The sequence below is a fragment of the Hirundo rustica genome, chromosome 3, assembly GCF_015227805.2.
Source record: "Hirundo rustica isolate bHirRus1 chromosome 3, bHirRus1.pri.v3, whole genome shotgun sequence".
Lineage (NCBI taxonomy): Eukaryota > Metazoa > Chordata > Aves > Passeriformes > Hirundinidae > Hirundo > Hirundo rustica.
The window spans coordinates 113,926,750-113,942,255 of NC_053452.1; the positions used below are offsets into that span (position 1 = coordinate 113,926,750).

At 51.2% G+C, this 15,506-nt stretch overlaps 3 protein-coding genes across 3 annotated transcripts; all 3 read left to right on the forward strand.

Annotated features, from left to right (window-relative positions):
* Window positions 1-766: 766 nt before the first annotated feature.
* LOC120751067 (gallinacin-11-like) lies at window positions 767-3,102 on the forward strand. Its single transcript, XM_040060392.1, has 3 exons — window positions 767-824; window positions 1,748-1,876; window positions 2,975-3,102. The coding sequence occupies exons 1-3, from the start codon at window positions 767-769 to the stop codon at window positions 3,100-3,102; spliced, it is 315 nt and encodes a 104-aa protein (XP_039916326.1).
* Window positions 3,103-4,270: 1,168 nt separating this feature from the next.
* Window positions 4,271-13,396, forward strand: LOC131378522 (gallinacin-12-like). The gene is made up of 3 exons (XM_058419938.1): window positions 4,271-4,687; window positions 5,242-5,891; window positions 13,257-13,396. Exons 1-2 carry the CDS (start codon window positions 4,555-4,557, stop codon window positions 5,388-5,390), a joined length of 282 nt encoding a protein of 93 aa, XP_058275921.1. The 5' UTR covers window positions 4,271-4,554; the 3' UTR covers window positions 5,391-5,891; window positions 13,257-13,396.
* LOC131378521 (gallinacin-13-like) lies at window positions 11,388-13,381 on the forward strand. Its single transcript, XM_058419937.1, has 2 exons — window positions 11,388-11,448; window positions 13,260-13,381. The coding sequence occupies exons 1-2, from the start codon at window positions 11,388-11,390 to the stop codon at window positions 13,379-13,381; spliced, it is 183 nt and encodes a 60-aa protein (XP_058275920.1).
* Window positions 13,397-15,506: the final 2,110 nt, after the last annotated feature.

Sequence of the window (15,506 nt, forward strand, 5' to 3'; positions counted from 1 at the left end):
GGATCTGAAAAATCATCTCATTCCAAGCCCCTGCCATGAACACCTTCCACTTGACCAGGTTTATTTTTTTTTCTTCACAGAACCTTTCACAGAAAAAAAATACAGCTATTTTATATGTTTGTGTACAGAATGACCATTATCCTTTATTTCTTTCTCTTGGAAACAGCTGTTGCATCACAGGGCACGGAGCAGGATCAGATACTCTCTGTTGCCCCGAGAAGTGGTGGATGCTCCATCCCTGGCAGTGTCTGAGGCTGGATGGGTCTTGGAGCAGTCTGGGGTAGTGGAAGGTGTTCCTGCCCGTGGCAGGGGGTTGGACTAGATGGTCTCTAATGCCCTTTCCAACCCAAACTATTTTATGATTCCACGATGATTCTATGAGATTCCAGCTGCCTTCTCTCCCACTAAATGACGGCTCATTTCCTCCAGATAATCCATGACCAACCACAATGATATTTCAAGCTACTGATGCTCTCTGGGTGGATCCGTGTTGATAAGGGGCCCTCCCAGCAGCCTTCCCAGTGGTCAGGCAGGGAGGCACAGCTCTTTGTCCCCTTGTTTTTGTGCCCCTGGGCCATTGTTCAGGTTCAGCCGTGTGCAGAGGTCAGGCTGTACCCGCTGCCTTCCCCTGCCACCCCTGCCAAGGTTCTCCGGACAGCCACAGCTGCTCCCGCTGCCCTATAAATGCCGGAGTGCTCCCTCCTCACCTGCTCAAAGGTTCTGGCATTGTGGCCCTGTCTCCACTCTGCAGCTGAGCCCTTCCACCATGAAGCTCTTCTCCTGCCTCATGGCTCTCCTGCTTTTCCTCCTCCAGGCTGTTCCAGGTAAGGGGCAAGCCCCACACTGGGGTTTGCCTGTGTAGGAGGCACAGCTCGGTGTAGGAGGCACAGCTCGCTCGTGTGGTGATGCAGAACCTTCTTCTCAGCTCCTTTCCTTAGAGCAGTTCCCTATTTCTCAGCCTAGAAGCAGAAGTGAAAAATTAACCTATGTTGAGCGGGTATCACACCAGAACCTCCCCACAGAAGCCTCTGCCAGGTGTTGGCTCTTACGAGTCTTTGAAGCCTCTTTAAAACACTTTCCGGCACTATTGGATGGAAATCACCTCCTCTTCTAACGCCAGGGTTAAAAATTGTCCCCTCTGTATAGGTAGAGGAGAGCAGAGGTGTTCCCTGGTATTGCTCAGGTTGGACTGCACCACTGACTTCAGCTCTCTGAAAGTTCTGGTTCCCCTTGCTCAGCCCTTCTGCTGCACTGACTCATTGTCCAATTGTGTTTTCATCCTACCTGTTCCTCATGCTTAATGAAACTCCTTGCCTTGGAGAAAGGCTTCCAGAGAAAGAAGGGACTGGGCAAACTCCTTGTTCCCATTAATAGAGCCAGATTCTGCTTTTGGGGGTTTTTTAAAGTCATAATCTTCAGGGCATGTGATGACCATGCTGTCCCTTGCATATCCCTGCAGCATTGCAGTCCCAGAACTCAGAAGCATCCAAGGCTCTGCTGTCCCTTCCTGTTATCGCACAAATGTCCAGGATATGTTCAGAAAATTGCCATCAACCCCTATGTTTCACTCCAGTTGTACAAAAACCTTCCCTGGAATGCTCTGAGGTCCACGAGTTCCTCAAAACTTTTGGGGTTTGGGGATATTTGCGCCAGATCCCTAACTGGGGTCTGTGGGGTTTCAGCAGGAGGAAGACCATGAGAATGGACTGATCCTGCAGCACAGCTGGGAATCCCATTCTCCCTGTAGGTCTCGGCTTGCCCAGAGACACCTTGCGTTGTTTGGAATACCACGGCTACTGCTTCCATCTGAAATCCTGCCCAGAGCCTTTTGCTGCTTTTGGGACTTGCTATCGGCGCCGGAGGACCTGCTGCGTTGGTATGTGTGGGAACCCTGCCCAGGAGGGCAAAATCTGGGTGCGAAACGGCTCAACCCAGCAAAACAAACTTTGCCCCCAAATCACAGAAATGTTTGGGTTGGAAGGAACTTAAAGATCATCCAGTTCCACCCCCTGCCATGGGCAGGAACACCTTCCACTATCCTAGGTTGATCCAAGCCCTGTCCAAGCTGGCCTTGGACACTTCCAGGCACAGGGTCTGAGCCATCTCTTCCCATGTACAAAGATGGACCTTTGTGTTCCTCCACGGACATCCTGGAGCCGTTGGGGTTGGCCAAAATAACCCAAAGCTCCACCTCCAACTGGGGAAATCAAATAAAAGTTGTGGCGCACAGAGGCTCCTCTTTCCTTGGTAAATCTTCCTTTAATCATCTGTTGGGTCACTGCTGGCTGCACCCACTCCGCTGTGCTTAACAGGTTCAGCTGACCTCCTCCCTGTTATTTTATCTAAATCTTCTCAGAACTGCTTGTTTTTGGTGCTCCTCAATAGATAATCCTCAACATAAATCACTAATGAACACATACTTCAGAAACAACTGTGCTAATCCTAAAGTTCTTCTGACCCAGCATCCTGGATCAGAAGGATCCTGGATCTTTTGTGGGCAAAAGTGGATACTTCCTCACAGTTATTCCATGTATGTGAAGTGACCACAACCATATCATTACATTTCCTTATATATTACACTGGCTATCATGAAATTGCAGCTCAGTATTTTTAGATTTAGGCATCCTTGTGTTTAAAAGTCCTTTCTGGATTTCCCCCCCTTCGGGTTAGAAATTCCTTTCATTTCTTTTAAAACCTCATCCCTCACAATTTTATTCAGTGCCACCTATTCGAAATGTAGTCATTCTGCATCCACCTTCTCCATAGCTTTACAATATCCCTCCCTCAGTAAACTCTTTTCCAAGCTGGTGGATCACAAATTCCTTCTTTTACAGCAATGCTGTTATAAGCCCCAAAGTTCATCTTCGTGTTTTGGAGACACAGTAACCACAACTTCCCAACAACTTTTGTGTATGAGATGGTTTGGACGGCAGTGTCAGGTTTCCTGGTTTGACTGAAACCCTCTGAATTGCAGACACGACGTCCAGCTTCCACATCTGCCAAGATGAGGGGGGGCACTGTGTGTCCCCAGAAATCAGATGTCTGCAGGAGCAAGAGGGACTCTGCCCCCGCAGGGGATGGAAGTGCTGCACAGATGTGTGACGAAGACCCCGTGGGATTGCAGAAAGCCATGGAAGTGAACAGCCAAGAAAGCAAACAAGTTTTATTCCGAGTGTTGTAGACATGTCTGGTGTTCTCCACAGGCAAAGTGTGTGAATAACTAGAGCTGACAGGTCTCTTTATATAAAGAAGGCAATAAATGCTAAATAAACAGGAATAACAGTCATTTATTCATGGAGAGAGGATGGTTGCACTTGGATGCTTTAGAGGACTGAGGACATTTAATCACAGAATCATTTAGGGTGGAAAAGGTCTCCAAGGTTATTGAGTCCAACCTGTGACTGATCCCCACCTTGTCACCCAGCCCAGAGCACTGAGTGCCACGTCCAGTCATTCCTTGGGCACTTCAGGGAGTGGATGAGGGAGCTGGGAAAGGGGCTCAGCCTGGAGAAAAGGTGGCTCAGGAGGGACCTTGTGGCTCTGCACAACTCCCTGACAAGAGGGAACAGCCGGGGGGGGGGTCAGGCTCTGCTCCCAGAAAACAGGGACAGGACAAGGGGAAATGGCCTCAAGCTGTGCCACAGGAGGGTCAGGTTGGACATCCTGAGGAATTTCTTCATGGAAAGGGTTGTTAAGAATTAAAACAGGGTGCCCAGGGCAGTGATGGAGTCCCCATCTCTGAGGGATTTAAAAGACAGGTAGATGTGTCATTTGGGGACATGATTTGGCTTAGGAGATCTGGAGAATGGTTGGACTCGATGACTTTGGAGGACTTTTCCAACCTAAATGACTCTGATTCTAGTTACGCTGGTCTGATTGGGAACTTTTTTTTTAGGGAGAAAGGGACTTTTAACCTTGCTCTTTCACCTGTCAGCTTAAGATGTGTTCACAAAGCAGTTTTATCACCACAGCTGAAGGGACAGCAAACAGCAGGGCCAGGCAGGGCAGCTGGAATAACACATTTTACAGCCAGAGCTGCACACTCACCACAGATTTCCCACCTCAGGCGGCATTGCTGAGCTAACAGCTCTTCCACCAGCACTGTGTGCTCATCACACTCAGGAATGAAGCCTCCCAAATTCTTCGGAGGCCAAAGCTGGGAAAAAAATATAACACCCAGGTTTCAGCTGGAGAAAATATTCACACGAGCTCAGATTAAAAATTAATCACTCCCAGCCTGCATCCTTCTCCTCGCAGATCCTCAGGAGTGTTCCCTTGCAGGTTGCTTCGCTGCTCCCTGTCACTTCCAAGGGATTTTGCTGGCTGCAGGTGAAGGGCAGAGGATCCCTCTGAGCCTCTTTTATCCAGCTGGAATTCTACCAGCCCAAAATGCCAAGGAGAGGAGTCAGGAAAGCCAGTGAACGTGAAAAAAGTCAACATTGTTTGGAGCAGCAGCGCTGGGTCAGAATGACATGAAAAGGGTTTCTCAGCAGCAAATGTTACTCTGGGGACTGGAATAAAATTAACTCCTGCCCAGTCCTCCCCTCCTCCTGGATGCCATCCAGCATGCCAGCAGCACACAGAGGCTTCTGCGAAATCTCACTCCCAGCCCTGCGACTTTCCAGCAGAGCCAAAGGAATGGGGATCCTTGTGCTTGTTTTCATATTCATCTCCCTGGCCCAGCACGGTAAGACCAGGAAGGCCTGGGGTGGTGAACAGGATATCTGGGAACAGGGATAATCTTTCTCTGCTGTGTGATATTGCAGGTACTGAGGAAAGGTGTTTTCTGGGTGAGAGAGTGGGTGAGGTACTTCGGGAAAAAATCATGACTTAATCCCTTGGGGGAACACAAAAAATGAGCAGGGAGGAAGCTGTGGAAATGGGTCACACCAGTGAGTTAGGAGAAGCCCTAAAGGAGAAGCCCTGTGCTCTGGGAAAAGGTTCCTGCCTTTTCTCAGGCTGCAGTTGCCTCCTTGGCAGGGGGAGGACAACCCCTCTGACCTCCCATGCACTGTCTTTGCCAACATCCTGAAAAAACAGCTCCATGATAAAACGTCCCTTGAGGGATGTCGGCTCAGCAGTTTAGGGTTTTTAACATGGATATCTGAACCTGTCTGTGGGATGGGGATCGAGGTGCTCAGGCTCTCTGTATGCTCCCAGTGCTGGTTTGGCTGGATGGGAACATGGTGCCAGAAAGAACTCCAGGAATTTTATCCACGAATTTGCTGCTCCCTTGTCCAGGAGATGCTCACGGACCAGACAGCTGTAACCACGGAGGCGGCCTGTGCCGAGTGGGAACCTGTGTTTCTGGTGAATACTTGGCTCAGTACTGCTTTGAACCCATCATTCTCTGCTGCAAAAATCTGTCCTCCACCAGCACAGAGAGCTGAAGGTTCCCAAAGGAGCACGTGGAGAGCTGCAGGCTCCTCTGGCATGGCACGAGCAGCTGTTGGGAAGGAGATTTTGTGGGTCCTGTGACTGCTGCTCCCCTGGGAGGATATGGCTGTGGATTCACTCATGGACTCCTGAACACTTTGGTTTTGCTTTTTAGGAAACACTGTGACAAGAAGAAACTGAGGCCACTCAAACTGTTTGTCACCCTTTTGGGACTCTGATTGTTATCTGACATGCACAGGTGAAAAATTTGCCTTCCTCCTTACCTGAAACCAATAAACCAGAGGTTTAACAAAGCAGCAAGTGCCCCCCTGTGAGCCAGCAACGCTGCCAGTGCTGGGATGCCACTGACCAGGAGTGGCCACGGCATTCCTCACCTCCCCAGAACACCAGGGGGACTCTGTCCCTTTATTTCCCTCCCCAGAGAAAACAGCTGCAACGGGCAAAGCCTTTTTGGCATCGCTTCTGGTGCAAAAGGCACCTGGTTCGACATAAAGGTGAGTGTGGTCTGCGCTTCTCAGGGAAGATCCAGCCCCATCCACTTCTGCTTTCCAGGCTGTGCCAGGTTCTCAAGGCAGTCACGGAATCCCAGAATGGTTTGGGTTGGAAGGGACATTAAAGATCATCTCATTGCAGCCCCTGCCATGGGCAGGGACAACTTCCACTATCCCAGGCTGCTCCAAGCCCCGTCCAGCCTGACCTTGGACACTTCCAGGGATCCAGAGGCAGCCACAGCTTCTCTGGGCACCCAGTGCCAGGGCCTCATCACCCTCAAAGGGAACAATTTCTTTTTCCCTAAGATCCCAGGTTTGCTTGTTTTAAACATGGTGGGGAGGGGATCTGAAAGCAGTGTCCCATTGCCCTGACAGGCTGCCCTCTCCAGCCGTGGACTGCATTTCTGGTGCAACTCCTTCCCCTTTTGGTCACCCAGCCCCAAGGAAATCACCTCTTTGTCCCTCACAGCTTTCTTCCTATGAGCTCCCTCAGCCTAAATTAATTTTCTGTCCAAATCCACTCTCAACCCTTCTGTATCTTTTCAACATAAAATTTGGACACTCCCCTGCCTTTGTCATCCCTTGGTCTCCCTTTCCAGGTAAAATATTTCTCTCTGGGTCAATCATTTCTGTGAAAGCAAGGAAACAATGACGTAATGAGAGAGCCATGCCAACCAGCTGAGGCACTGGTCAGATGGAGCCTGTCTGGAAAAGTCTTCCCTGGGAGACGAAATTCTTGTTCTGATGAATCAAACGGGAAAATTCCTCCCTGGCCTCACCAGGGTCAGGCCCCGCTGCCAGAGGGCCAACAACTCATTCATCCAAGTGCCTCCATTCACTGATGAGCAGCCCAGTTACTCTCCTCGGGTCATCAGTGGGGCTCCAGCACACACAGGGAGATGCCAGCGCTCCCCTGGAGATCCCCTGCAGTTGGATGAACCCTCGGGAGAGCCAGATCACCCAGAGCTGGCTGTTGGCTTGGGAACTGATTCTGAAAACAGGGACAGGGCTGAATCCGAGCCCAATTCCTGCCCGTTTCCAGCCCATCCCTCTGACGCACGCTGATGTACGAGCACAGCACAGGGAGGGGTTTGAGTCAAGGCACCTCTCCAAATCAAACAGTTTATTTCTCACATTCATCCACAGGGTTCACTATCTGGGAATGCTCAGCCATCCTGGTTGCAGCCTGGTTTCCCGGGAAAGTGAAGAGAGGGGTCTTGCAGCTCACCTTGCACATCTCCCTCGTAGTCACTGGGCTTTCTGCTCCTGACAGGTTTTGGGCCGACTGGCCAGTCCACCAGGAAAGGTGGAAATGCTCAGTTTGTAGGGAATGTTGTCCCTCTGGAACTAATGGGCACGCTCACAGGCATGGTCCCCCTGTCCCACTGCTGTGTGTCCCCTTGTTTGCTGATCTGAGTGGAAATAACCTTAAAGAAACCTAAATCACAGCCCCAAAAAATAAACAAAATTCCGTCATTATTTCTGCCCAATGAATAAGATGAACTGAATTCCCTTCCAGTCTCGCACAGAGGGAGGAGAGACAAAGCACCAAGGGCATGGTGGATGGTGGAGAATGGCATTTCCAGACCTTATAAAATTGTTCCTTGGTGTGGTTTCTTGACCCCTCAACTCGCCGGAGGCAAAGCAGCCAGCTCAGCTCGCGGGGAGCTGCTTTGGTGTAAGTGTGTGACAGGGAATGCTGCTCAAATTAGTTAAATCCCACTTGGAGTATCCTGTAAGCCTGGGAAGGAGGAAGAATCATAAAATCCTCATAGAGTTCCAGAATGGTTTGAGTTGGAAGGGACCCTAAAGATCACACAGATCCAACCCCTGCCATGGGCAGGTGAAGGCCAAATGAAGAAGAGGATTTTTGTGGGAAATTCTTGACTGAGCTTTGAACTCCAGCTGTCTGTACCTGTTAGAGCTCAGAACGCTTCAAACAGGGGTTCTTTAGTGCTACCTTAGCAGACCCACACCTAGAGGAGATGCAAAAATCATCCAGACACCTTGGGATGTATATTTGGGGTCTCTGCAGCCCTGCAGACTGCCAGGATAGAGCTCTACCCTCATGCCAGGTCTGTCAACCAGCACAAGCCTTCTGGGTAACTGGGGACTTCAGTCCATCAAAGCACGGCATGGATTCCCTCGGCAGGATTTGTTTGCTGTTCCCAGGCAACAGGCCAGTGTTTGTTTGGCAAAGAGACCCAAATCCTCCTCCTCTGCCCTAAAAACGTCACTGTGATGTGCACTCAGGAGCAGGAGGGAGTTGGAGGGCTCCTGCTCGGGGAAGCTGAGGTGCCACAGCCGTGGGCAGCCCCTTGGGTCCAGGTTGTCTCTTGCACCCCTGGCAATCCCACGCAAACCAGTGCAACCCCCTGCGTGCCTGGATCTTCCTTCATCCAGGGGAAAAGGGGTCACATTCCAACATTCCACCTCCTGTGGGGTGAAAGGAATCACCTCACACCACAGCCCAGCTCCAGGGCGTGCTGGGGAGACAAAATAGGTCAGGATTCAGAGCTGTACCTAAAGGAGTAAATCCAAGCATGTGAGGCTCAGAAATCAGTGGCTACTCAAACGTGCTGTCAGAAAATGAACAGTTTTCCACTCTGTTCCTTGGCACAGTTTGGAGGTGGGCACATGCCAGGAATGATCCATAAAATCAACACCTGGATGTGGCCCTGCACTGGAAAGGAGAAGTTGATTGCACAAGGTGTGCTCTGACCATTTTGTGTGGGACAAAACCCATTTCTGGCTGTGTCCAGCTCTGGTGGCCTCGACTTAAAAGAGACTTGGACCTGCTGAAGAGAGTTCTGAGCAGGCAATGAGGGATGGTCTGGAACGAGAGCCATGGGGGGTTTCTGGACTGGGGCTGAGCCCAGAGCTGAGCCCACGATCATTTCCTCACAGGCTGAATTGCAGGGCTCTTGCTTGTTTGGCAAAATGCTGTCAGCGGGATTGGGAGCAGGAGGTGGCATCACAAGATGGCAAAAGGATTCATTCGCCCAAGGAATTGCTCCTGCTGGCAAAAACTTACCCCAGGATGCATTTAAAAGCCAGCCTGCTCAGGTCCTGGCCTGAAGGCAACGAAGTCAGTGGAAACATCCCTCCCGTTTGGGAACAGAGAGCAGATACAGATGGATCCGACTCCTCCCAGCCCCAAAACCCCTCAAGCACCCAGGAGCCGATTCCTGTGCCACGTGTGTGAGCACAGATCAGCCTTTGTGCATGGTGAGCTCTGAGAAAAGACATCTGCTGGCAGGTTGGGAAGCAGGGGAGGGTGGGAGGCTGCCGAGCCAGCCCCAGTAGGCTCACCAGAGGCTGAGGCCAGCACGGCAGCGAGACCACGCCAAAGGGAGCCAGACCAGCTGTTGTACAAGCAGTTGCCCGAGGGACAGAGATTTCCTGCCCCGATTTCTGGAGGAAATCTGGTTTTTGTTGGTACTGTGGAGTCCCGTGTAGTCCCGGATTTCTTTCCCTAGGCACGTTCTGCAGCTCAACCTATGTTCCGCAGCAGCAGAGCAGGGGTTTGTGGTGGTGTGGGGGATGCAGCCTGGTCCCCAGAGAGCCTGCAGCATCCAAACAGCTCCGGGCACAAATCACCCTCTGCAGTGGTGCTGCTCCCACCGCGGGAGAGCAGCTGAGCTGGAGACAAACGCCTGGAATTTTGCCATCCGTCACTGGGAACACCATGGCCACGTGGTAGCCTGGCTCCGTGCTCCACATCCTCTCTGGAGGACACCAAGCCATCTGCACACACATGTTAGATTCTTCAGGTCACACACAAGGAGCAGGACACTCACGGGAGCATCCACACGCTCCTCCCTCCTTGGACTGTAGCTCAAGAACTGCCATCTCCTTTCTGCTGGATAAGCTCTTCCCAAATTCTTTGCTTTGGATGTTCTTCCTTGTGAGGATGCTGAGGCCCTGGCACAGGGTGCCCAGAGAAGCTGTGGCTGCCCCTGGATCCCTGGAAGTGTCCAAGACCAGGCTGGATGGGGCTCAGAGAAGCCTGGGATAGTGGAAAGTGTCCCTGCCCATGGAATGTGTTGGACTGGATGATCTTTAACGTCCCTTCCAACCCAAACCATTCTGGGATTCCATAATTCCACGAAATCCCACTGCACCGTCCCTCACAATGGAGATGCCAATCCTCAGAGGTACAGGGTGGGTTGTTGCCTTGCACTCAAGAAGTGCCAGCAGATAGGCAGAGCACCTTTTCCAGAGGCTCACACACATCCTTGCATCCAGCTCTCCCCAGGTGGGTTTCCAGATCCTTCTCCCCTCCCAGGCTGTGCGTGGCCGGTTTGCACGATGGCCTGGTTAAGAGCTCAGTGTCTCTGACTCCAAAGTCTGACTGGTGAAGGCCCCTTTATCTGCTCTGTTTGATGAAGGTGATCATTGTTCTGTTCAAGCAGCCTGAAGGACATGGGCTTTGCATTTTCCAGCACTCCCTGGCATCCAGCCTGCAAAGAAAAATCCATCAAGGTGATTTCTGGAGGGAAAAGGGAAGACATGGTGATGGCCTCCGCTGCATCATCACTGTAAAAAAGACTTTTATAAAGTTTCTGTTTCCTCTTCCTCCATTTGTCATTGGCTGGGGAACATTCCTGCTCGTTGTTTGCTTTGCGTTGTTTTCCCAAGTTGAAACACAGCTCTCACCTCTACTGATTTCCTGGAACTAACCTGGAGAACTGGTACAAACCTGAAAGCCTGCCAGCATCCCTGGGAGCGCTTTAACCCGCCAGCTTTCCTGATGCCACTGAATATTGAAGGGAGGTATCCCAGCTTTCCCATTAAATAAGTACATAGATGAATAAAATATTAAATTGTCTTTTTTTCCTGACAGTTGTAAACAAAACCTTGGCAAGCATCCTCTCTGCAGCCTGGAAGTTGGGAAATTGAAGCAGACCCATATTTTTTTTTAAGGATCCCATTATTTTCAAGCCAGCTTTGTGTGTTGGCGTGTGCTGAGGAGTAGACTGGATTTTTTCACGCTTGACTCTGTCAGGGCTAAACACAGAGTGAGAACTGGAAATAATAAAAACAAAACAAAACCCAGCACTCTGATACTGCAAACACTTGTATTGGATTTTAAGATCACATGCTCGAGCCTACAAACACAGAGCCAGGCTGGGTCAGTCCCAACATCCTGTCTCCAGCAGCAAGCAGTAGCAGACTCCCCAGTGCTCAGTGTAATTGTCAACAAAACCCTGATTTTTTTTTTTCCCTCCTTTTTTGACCTTTTTCCTTCCTTTTTTTTTTTTTTCCTTTATTTCCCCTTTATACTTTTTGTCCGTAACGATGTGACTGAGAGCAGGCGCACCCCGTGCAACTGTTTGCTGTTGTGTTGAAATGCACCTGAGTTTGACAAAGTTCCCTCCACTTTGTCAGAATTACACAATCCCCCTGGCCACTATAAATCCAGGATTTCCCTCTTCTCCCTCTCTTTGGGGCCCTTCACTCCTCTCCTCAGGGTGGAACCTCCACCCACGCCGAGCCATGCGGGTTCTCCAGCTGCTCTTTGCAGTCCTTGTCATTCTCCTCCTCCAGGGCGCTCCGGGTAAGGACAAAATTCCCACAGGGGTTCCTGCAGGACTGTGGAGAGAGAAAAGGCACGTTCCTACTCCGAGGCAGAGGAGGACAAGGCAGGGCTCTCAAGTCAATGTTGACCTAACTCAAGTCAATGTTGACCTAACGCATACTTCCAAGGAAAAAATTTCTCCTGAGATGGTTTCCATGAAGTTCCTGGATGCGGCTGAGTTCATAGGTTGCGCACCCCCTCCTATCTGCACCCTCCAAACTCACCCAGAAATGCTGAGCCTAAGCCAGGAGCCTGAGCTTTGCTCCTGACCAGGATAAAAACCTCAACCTCCACGAAACAAGGAGAATCCCATTAAATTCTCCATGAGTGGAATACAGATGCGGCAAATGCAGGAAGATGCAAGTGTGCCCAGAAGGTTGAGGGAGATGATTTTCATGCTCTGATCTGCTCTGGTAAGATCCCACTTGCAGAGCTGCCTCCAGCTTTGGGATCCCCAGCATCAGAAGCTGCTGGAGCAAGTCCAGAGGAGTCCATGGAGATGTTCCAAGGGCTGGAGCCCCTCTGCTCTGGAGCCAGGCTGGGAGAGCTGGGGGTGTTCACCTGGAGACAAGAAGGATCCAGGGAGAGTTCAGAGCCCCTTCCAGGGCCTAAAGGGTCTCCAGGAGAGCTGGAGAGGGACTGGGGACAAGGGATGGAGGGACAGGACAAGGGGAAATGGTCTTAAGCTGAAGGAGGGAAGGTGTAAATTAGGTTAGGAAGGAATTCTTGGTTGTGAGGGTGGTGAGACTCTGGCACAGGTTGCCAATAAAGGCTGTGGACTCTCCGTCCCTGGAAATGTTCAAGGTCGCGTTGGGTGGGGCTTGGATCAACCTGGGATAGTGGAAGATGTCCCTGCCCATGGCAGGAGGTTGGAACTAGATGGTTTTTAATGTCCATTCCAACTGAAGTAATTCTCTGTATCTTCGATTCTATAAAATCAAAACCAACTTTCAGGGAGAAAAAGCGGGAGGGGAAAGACAGATAATTTGCCTTTTTGTTTGTTTGTTTTCTTCTGGGATTCTGGCTTGATAGAAAAATATTCCTTGGTTTGGCCTTTTTGCTGGCCGCTTGTATACATACATCAGAGATCCAGGTTTCATTCAGGTCTCTAAGATGTGATACACAACGGTATCACTATACCATATCACTATATCACTATGGTGATGTCATGTTCACAGAAGGTAAACCTGATAACCAAGAAGAGGAGATTTACTTGCTTAGCCTGTTTATGCTCTCATTTATTTAACTGAAGTCCTGGGGACAACAAAGGGAGGGAGAAGGGTTTTCCCACTCCTCTGGTGGTGGACCCTCCAGAACCCCCAAACTTGGTGTTTCTGCTGTGTCTAAAGAGAAGCAGCACATGCCCTTTCAATCAAAACAGCAAAAGGTTTGAAAAACCCAAGCAAACAAAAACCCCAAAACACCAAGAAGCCAAAAAAATTCTCCGAACCAAACAATAGGTGAAACGCGCATTCCAAAAGGTACTTCTCCATCTTTTGATGCTTTTGATGCTCCAACCTCACCTAACTCATCTAACCTAACACAGCCAACCCAAACCTGGCTGTCTCACCCAGGCCAGTCTTTAGGAGACTCCCAGTGCTTGCTGAGGATGGAGAATCTCCTCCCAAGCACATCTGATCCTCACCATGGAACCAGCTGAATTCCCCTGCCACAAACTGAGAACATCCCATTGCTCAGCCACCAACACCAGTGGAGTTCGCAGTAGGTTTTGGGGCTCTGAGTAGGTTCCAGCTCTCCTAACCAGATCTCTTGTCCTCTTTCCCCAGCAGCCAGAGGCCTTTCAGACAGCCAGCAGTGCAGAAGCAACCGTGGCCGCTGCCGGAGGCTCTGCTTCCACATGGAGCGCTGGGAAGGGAGCTGCAGCAACGGCCGCCAGCGCTGCTGCCGGTGACAGCGGCCACACCAGGGTGATGTGACAGCCCCAGGAGTGCCAGCCCAGTGATCCTGCAGCCTGAACTGTACACAGAACCCGCCCTCAGACACCTCCGTGCCTCCACTCGTAGCTCGGTTTGTCTGCACCAATAAAAACCTCTTGGTTTTCTATGTCCTGCTGGGTCCGGAGCGTGGCCGTGCTTCTCCCTCAGATGGATCACCCTGCCCCACACTTGGGAGCTGATGGTGCTGCAGGTGCACTGGGCGATCCAAACACCTGCACAAAGGTGGCAGATGTGGTATAGGAGCAAGGGGTGCCCTGCCAGAGTGGCAGCAAGAGAGGGAGGGATCTGCTGGGCTGGTCCAAGCAGTGATGAAGCCTCTCTTCAAACCCGTTCCGCCACCTCTGTCTCAGTCACTGCCTTTAACAACCTCAGCTTCCAGCTCTGTTCGGAGGAGACCATGACCTCTTTCTCCAAGGGGATCCAAGACAGAGGTATGATTTTCCCTCCAGAAGTTCCTCTTCCACTCCCATAGCAACAAGGTGAACCCAGGTGTGTTCAGGTTATACCTGAACTCACCCAGGTTCTGGGTTATAACTCCGGTTATAACTGGTTATAACTCAGGTTATCCAACCTGATCTCCTTGGAGATGCCCCTGCTCATTACAGGAGTGCTGGACTAGACGACCCTTAAAGCTTCCTTCCGACCCAAACCATTCCATGATTCTGTGATCCACCTCTGTGAGGAGGTAAAGGTGGGTAAGGCTGAGAAACCCCCAGGGGGAAAACAATTCAAACAATTCACCTGCTCTCACAGGGACTCCTGCATCTGCCCTGCTCCTGCATGGAGCAATTCCCAGAAGAAATCTTACTTCCATTGTACAAGTTATTCCAAACTCTATCCCAGTGTCACCCGAGGGTATCACTGCCTCTTGTCCGGCACAGGCTGATTTATTGAGGAGAATTATGAGTGGGAATGAGCCAAGGCCAGCTTCACTTCCAGCAGCTCATCACCAGGGAGATTTGTTGGCTGTGGACTTTTGTTTACTGAAGGAAGGGGAAGTGCCCACCGTGGTGTGCTCTGGAGCAGGACCCCCAAAGCAAGTCCTCACCTTGGTGGTGGTGAGGTGGAAAGGAGGTGTAGGACAGGCAGGAATAGAGATATCTTGGAGCAGCGAGTAGAGAGATGGCTTGAAAGGGTACGAAAATCACCTCAAGAGAAAAGCTGGAAGATTTATCTCTGGAAAACACCCAGCGTGATACTTAGGACATGGAAGAAATGAGGTGGGCAAAATTCCCACCCCAAAACCCCGAGCTACACACCTGGCTTCACTAAAAACCCACTCTGCTCTCCATCCCAGAGGCACCAGTCTTGCCATGGAGGAAACCAGCAAAACCCAGTGGCCCAACTGTGCCAGTTGACACCCAGTGGAGATCTGACCCATCTCTGGTTGGACTGTGGGCAGGGAAAGGTCCCCTCACTCCTTCTGCCACCATGAATTGAAGCAGTCAGGGATTGCTGGGCTCCGTGCTGGGATATCCCATCCTTGCTCCTGTGGCTCTGCTGGCTGCAGGCACGGTGGCAATGCCTCCGTGCAGTCCCCTCTCCCGGATGCTTCTCCTCTCCGTTGAGTGGCAGTCTGGCTCCTCAGGGACCTCGGAAAGCTCAGCCAGAGGTTAGCAGCCACTGCGGCTCGCATGAGCCATCAGCCCCATCGAGAGATAAGGCTCCCCTTGATAACAGGACCTGCCAGAACCGAGCCTCCACTTTTTCCACCTTTTTGAAGTCTAGCCGGTGAAGTTTTGCAGAACTTTGTCTTTTTGCCAAAGTAACCAACTTCCAGCTCCAGCCTTTGCCTTCCCTCCTGTTCCCCGGCCTCCTCCCCCTTGCCTTCCCTCTTCCTCCTCGCTCCTCCAAGCGCTGCCTCTCCGTGGGGCTGATAGGGATGCTGGGGGGGAGGATGGACACGAGGAGGAGGTGATGTCATCTGTTTTTGGCCCTTCAGAGGAGAGAGGGTCAGACACGTCTGCCTCTACCCAGCCTGGCGCCGGGAGAAACTGGGAGCCTTCCTCTGGCAGCCGCCCCTGCGCCTTATCAGGGGCAGGATGACATCCCGGGGCCGGGATGCCGGAGCTGCGAGGG